Source organism: Penaeus chinensis, chromosome 3, assembly GCF_019202785.1.
Source record: "Penaeus chinensis breed Huanghai No. 1 chromosome 3, ASM1920278v2, whole genome shotgun sequence".
NCBI lineage: Eukaryota > Metazoa > Arthropoda > Malacostraca > Decapoda > Penaeidae > Penaeus > Penaeus chinensis.
The window spans coordinates 21,349,951-21,355,620 of NC_061821.1; the positions used below are offsets into that span (position 1 = coordinate 21,349,951).

General features: G+C 35.0%; 1 protein-coding gene across 1 annotated transcript in view; it reads left to right on the forward strand.

Annotated features, from left to right (window-relative positions):
* LOC125042604 (H/ACA ribonucleoprotein complex subunit 1-like) overlaps positions 1-5,417 on the forward strand; it is a 6,125-nt gene extending 708 nt beyond the window's left edge. Inside the window, exons 2-4 of the mRNA XM_047638362.1 lie at positions 4,474-4,611; positions 4,713-4,760; positions 5,331-5,417. Of these exons, the coding sequence (XP_047494318.1) occupies positions 4,481-4,611; positions 4,713-4,760; positions 5,331-5,385 (234 nt within the window). The 5' untranslated portion in view covers positions 4,474-4,480 and the 3' untranslated portion in view covers positions 5,386-5,417. The remainder of the gene's footprint in view (positions 1-4,473; positions 4,612-4,712; positions 4,761-5,330) is intronic.
* The last annotated feature ends 253 nt before the right edge of the window (positions 5,418-5,670 follow it).

A 5,670-nucleotide genomic window follows, 5' to 3' on the forward strand; every position in this document is an offset into this window, starting at 1 on the left:
AGAGGAACGGAAGAAAATTTTTGTATATACACACTACCTTTCCCTCTTCCTCCTCCCCCCCTTCCCTCTTCCCCCTCTTCCCTTATTATCCCTCTGCCCCTCTTCCCCCCTCCCCCAACGAGGGACGGGGACGCTGATCTCTCCGTCATTAACTCATGCTCTAGCTCCACCAGTTCGTGTTGTGTGGCTGTGGGGAAACGACTTTATAATTACACGAACGGTAATATCGTGTTCGATGTTGCTTTGTTATTGTTTAGAATTTAGTGCAAGTCCGTTATAGGTTATGTGAATAATTATTTTTCTCAGAGCTGTTTTTTTTATATTGCTTATTTCCATGTAATTTAACGATATTTTCTTTATTTCTTACTTGAACCTGCAAAAGTGTTGGAGAAAAAGAAATGTGAAGTTGTGTTTTAAAATTGTGTGATGTGGAATATTTAATGAGAAAGGTGTGTTTTTTACCTAATGAGCACATTTGGAAGTGTTAATGGTGTGATTATAATTTCAAACCGTAGTATACCACGTAGAATGGTTCATGGAATTGGACGCTGGGAAATTGTATTAACTTTATGTATTGCTGCTCAAAATTTGGTTATCAACGTGATTCTGGATAGAACTGAAGGTTAAGGACTAAAGTCTGATTCTGATCTCATGATGTTTTAACTTGAGATGTGGCCTCTTTCTTGAACAAGGCTCACCAACTTCCACGTGTATGTTCTGGTAGAGTTAGGGCTTGATGACCTTCCAGGAAGTATATTGTCGAATGAGGACCCAGTTGGATGAAACAAAGCTTGGCCAATTAGGACAAGCTTTGTTTTTATGCAATATACTTGGGAGGATTTCTTTTCTGCCCAATTGCTAGGCCATTTAGTTGCTTCAAGGGGTCCCATTCTAAAGTTTGGTTTGTTGGGCCTTCCTTGCGAGGCACAACAAGCTTTTGTGCTTTATAATTGACTTGTCCTGTTTTTTCTCAAAATAGGCAACTGAAATTCAAAAAATTCAAGGATATTTAAATTGTAACAGTTGAGCTGAGAAATGCAATTAAAATTGTCATACTAATTGCTCTATTAAATGCAGTAATAACCAGTGTGTAGAGAAAAATATGTGCAGAAACATCACAGAATTCAAGAATCAGTTGGTCCCAAATTTATTTCAGCTGTACTATATGTATGTTGGTCATTGGAGGTATGACCCTTTCATTGTTTGTAACACTGCTGTATGACTTTGGCACTCTTTGTTAATTTAGTGTTGCACAAAGGAATAGCATTGGCCGTGATGCCAAAGTTCTTTACAGCATACCATTTAGTTTCAGATATCCTGTCAGAACTTAATTAGGCTTAACTAGAAGTGGAAATGGAGCTAAATTTGAAGATAAAAAATACCTGATACGTTATGCACTGAAATAAGAATTACCTTCCTCGAGTCATCTGACAATTTTATAAAACTGACATAACTATATATATTATAAAGCATACAAAGTCTTCCTTTTTAATTTTCCAAATGTGTATTTATCAGTGTATTTATCTAATGTAATATTTATTTTACCATATTCCTTGTGATAATTTCAGTAAATTCTAATGGCGGATTAAAGTATTCTGTGTATAGAGAAATGTAATGGAAAATTAGCATACTTTGTGTACACATCCTTTCCAGCAAGACAGCCACCCCAAAGGCTCAGGTATAAGTTAACAATTGACTCTCTCAAAGCCACTACAATATTTATGCCATTTTTGCCAGGAGAGTAATTTCTAAGCATTGGCTTTACAAATGCTCATCCAAACCTTGAATTTTTGAAGGAAATTTATTCCTTGGTGGTATTGTTAAGTTTTTTTTTTTCTTCATAGATTTACTGGTGCTAATAGAGGTGTAAATGTTTCTGAGAGTTTATGTACCTTGACTTAAGTACTAGTGGAACCATGTGTGTTGTGAAATAAAGTATAATTAATGCCTACATAACCTTAAATCAACAGATTAAGTGCAGTTTTAAGAATATTTTACTCCTGAAAGTAAATTGTTATTGAAGGTTCTTTGTTTATAACTTATTATTAATGTGCTTGAATTTAAAATTAAAAGATTTTGTTTACTATTTTCAGTTTCATATTAAGCTAGATAATAAATAATTTGTGGATATCTTTTGCATGGCCTTCAGTTTTGGTTATTTCATTTGCACCCAAGAATTGGGTGCAAATGTAATAAGTTTCATTTTTATCTGTGTAAGAGACTATGGTTGAATGTAAATAATTTGTAATTACAGCTGTATATATCAGTGCGTTTGTACATAACCTCAGTGCACTGGTGATTATGTATAGTAGTTTTCACCATAACTTTAACAACTGAATATATGTGATTTGAGGTTTATGCATGCAAAAGAAATATTGGGGTTGGTTGTCTGTTTTAGTAAGCTATTTATTTCAATGTAAAGAGACAGGAGAGTGCATGTTTAGTTCAGTAAGAATAAAATGTTTTGTTTGGAACATACTGCTATATAAACCTGGTTTGTTTTGGTATATTACAGGAAGACTATAAAGCGAGGGGAGTTTCTTAGTTTACAAGAGAAATGACAAATAACCTCAAAGAGTAAGTCTGTGTTCACTTTCATAATCCTTGCCAAGCCACTATAAAGGCTAGGGCAGTTGTTCTCAAACTTGGTACTCTTGAACAACTTTTGAAATAGAATTCATATTTATATTTTCCTAAATTCAATTTGTCAATCTTTGTTGAGGATTTGTATTTTATCTCAATACTTATTTAAATGTCACTTTTTGAAATAATGGTCTCACCAAGGATAAAAAGGGGTACCAAATATCATAGTTTGAGAACCACTGGGATAGGGTGTAACAATTTGCTCCTACTTTATCTACAGAATCTGCAAAAAAGAATAGGCTGCACTCCTATGTACTAATATTAATTGTTGATATATTGGCTTCAAGAATACTAATAGCTACCCTTATTCATTCTGGGTAAGATGGTCAGTTCACCCTTTGTTTTTTTTATATCCACTGCACATGTCTTAGTATTTTCACTGCCATTTATTTATATCCTGTTTTTCACCTTAAATGTTTCCTGTGATGCTGAAAGGTGTTCATGTGTGTTGGTTTAAGTTGAACTCAAAATGCGCCTATTCAGTATCATTCATTATTTACATATGTTTATTAGACTCTTGTTTGGGATGTAAGGATTGTTCTTGCTCAGGGAACAAAAAATGAGAGATTATTTTATGAAATTTGTACAGGAGTACTAGTACCTGGATATTTTTTGCAGTACAAAAACTCAACTATAAAGAACTTTCAATTTTATGTCAGAAGCTTGTCTTTGCATTTGTAGTCTTCCTATCATACAATTATAAAGGGTTTATCAGTACACCCAAAGTGATGTGCATCCCATTCAGTTTAGTACATTCACATGTTGCCAACCCATTTCTTTTTTTGATATGAAATTAGTTAAAGAATTAAAAATTAAGTGTAGGAAGTTAACTAAGATATCAATTTGTGCTGTGCATGTATAAATTCATATGGAACAAGCCTTTAAGTATCACATGTCACCATAGAAGACGAAAGCCACTGTATTTGTATAAGATAATGTACTTGGTGTTAAGAGGGGCATTCGGCCTATTCTTTTTAAGGAGTCTAGTTCCAAAGCATGCTTGTAGTGGTGCAACTGTGACATAGCAGATGTTAGGACAATATAGATCATATTTTATTATCCCTCAGTGTTAGGAATGTTTATAGTGCCTTCTGTTGGGCAGTGAGAGAGGTCAAGTAAACATTTGTCAGAGTATCATAGAGCATTTTATTGGTTCATATTTAGCTTTGGGTTTTCTCAATGTAATTTTTTGTAGTATTGGTAAAATGGTAAAGTTTTCAGATTTTTAATTTTGTAGGTGGTCTGCATGATCATAGCATCAAGTTCTATCCTCAACAGGATGATAAGTTTGGTGGAGTACCTTATAGTATAGAAGTTATAATATATATTATATATGTTATGCCTATTGCCTATTACAATTAGTGGTAAAGTTAGCTATAATTTTTATTCCAGTTGGGGAACCAGTATTTCCTCACCTGACCCCCAAAAAATTGTCTAAGAAAATGTTGGTGCTCACCATATATAGGAAATCAATTCTTTTATTAGATCATTCATATTTTGTCATGTTTTAAGTTATGTATTTCTAGAGTGAATTAATGTGTTTTTAAATTTGTAAAAATATCCTCTCGGAACTGAGGTATATTGCTTAGGAGAACATGGGTGGGCTTGCTTTTGGGGAAAGTCAGCTGATAAGTAATCTCTTGTCAGGTAAAGGTTGATTGATGAAAAGGATATACAGGATGATTAACGAAAATAACATAGGACAAGTTATATTATGAATTATTATGCAAGGGTTTGTAGACTAGGTTTAGCAGTATGTCATAGCGGCCAGTTAACATACATTTACTCTTTAATTACATTAAAGTTAACTTGATTCTTTTTTCTTTGCAGAGTAACCATGGAGACTAGTGGTCCAGAAAATCCCCCAGAAGGACAGACTTCCGCCCCTCACAACAATTTCCGAGGCAGAGGATCTTTTAGGAGCCGCGGCGGTGGATTCCGCGGAAGAGGCGGCCCCGGTTTTTCAGCGTAAGTTCCCCAAAATGTTCACTAGAGTGACATGTAGAAGAAATTTCAAAAGTTTGTCACTGAACACTAACGTGTATTACATGTATTAACCAATCTTTTAGGGCACGAGGTGGAGGATTCAGAGGAAGAGGCGCGCCTGGCTTTTCTCCGTATGTGGTTCCCAAACCTTCATGGTTCAGTAGGGTAGAAGAGTTTGTAAAGTTTCTTGTTAGTTCATCATGAATATCTGTGAGTAAGTCATTGCCATGTCAGACTTGTTTTGAGTGCCAAGAGTTTCATAGCTGCAAAATGAGTGAGTGTGGATGGCTGAAGTGTCTTCAGTAGGTTTCGGTATGGTTGAGTTATTGATGCATTGGTTTATGGCTCAGTGTGAGATTGCTGTTTTTATATGTTTACATTTTGATTTGTTTGTTTATTTTCCAAGAAATTGGTATCTTTGCTTTTATAGAAGGGAAAACCCTTTAGCAGTGAATGTACAGGCAGTGTGAATTGATTGAGCTTTTCAGTGGTTTAGAACCTAAGTTTTGGATAAGACTTGTTTGTACTGCAGTTCAATGGTAAATCATTGTGGAATGTGCCAGTATGATATGTACTATCAATTGTTTGAACAAAACTGCTATATGCTTATAGGAATCTGTGGTGAAAAAATACATTCTTTTTAAGATGAATTGTTTGTGTTTGATATAATTTTATTAATGGTTTCAAATATCCATTTACAGGGGACCCATGCGTGCTAGATTCCGTGGGCGTGGAGGTTTCCGCGGAGGACGGTGAGTGTTCTTATCCGCTTTTTGTATTAGTAGGGTTGAACAGATGAAGTATGTGAGAAAATTAGTTGACTATACTCACAATTGCTAAAATTTATGTAATAAAACTTGGTTATATTGGTGGTTTGGGATGGATAGAGACAGAATGTGATAAATTGCGTAGGATTTTAGATCATGTAGGTTCTGTTCATGGTTCAGTGAGTTGAACCCCTTGGTGACGGGTGTAGAAAACTTAAAAAAAACAAAAAAACTACGCTCTGGCGAACATGGCAACGTGCCGACTTGGAGCGCG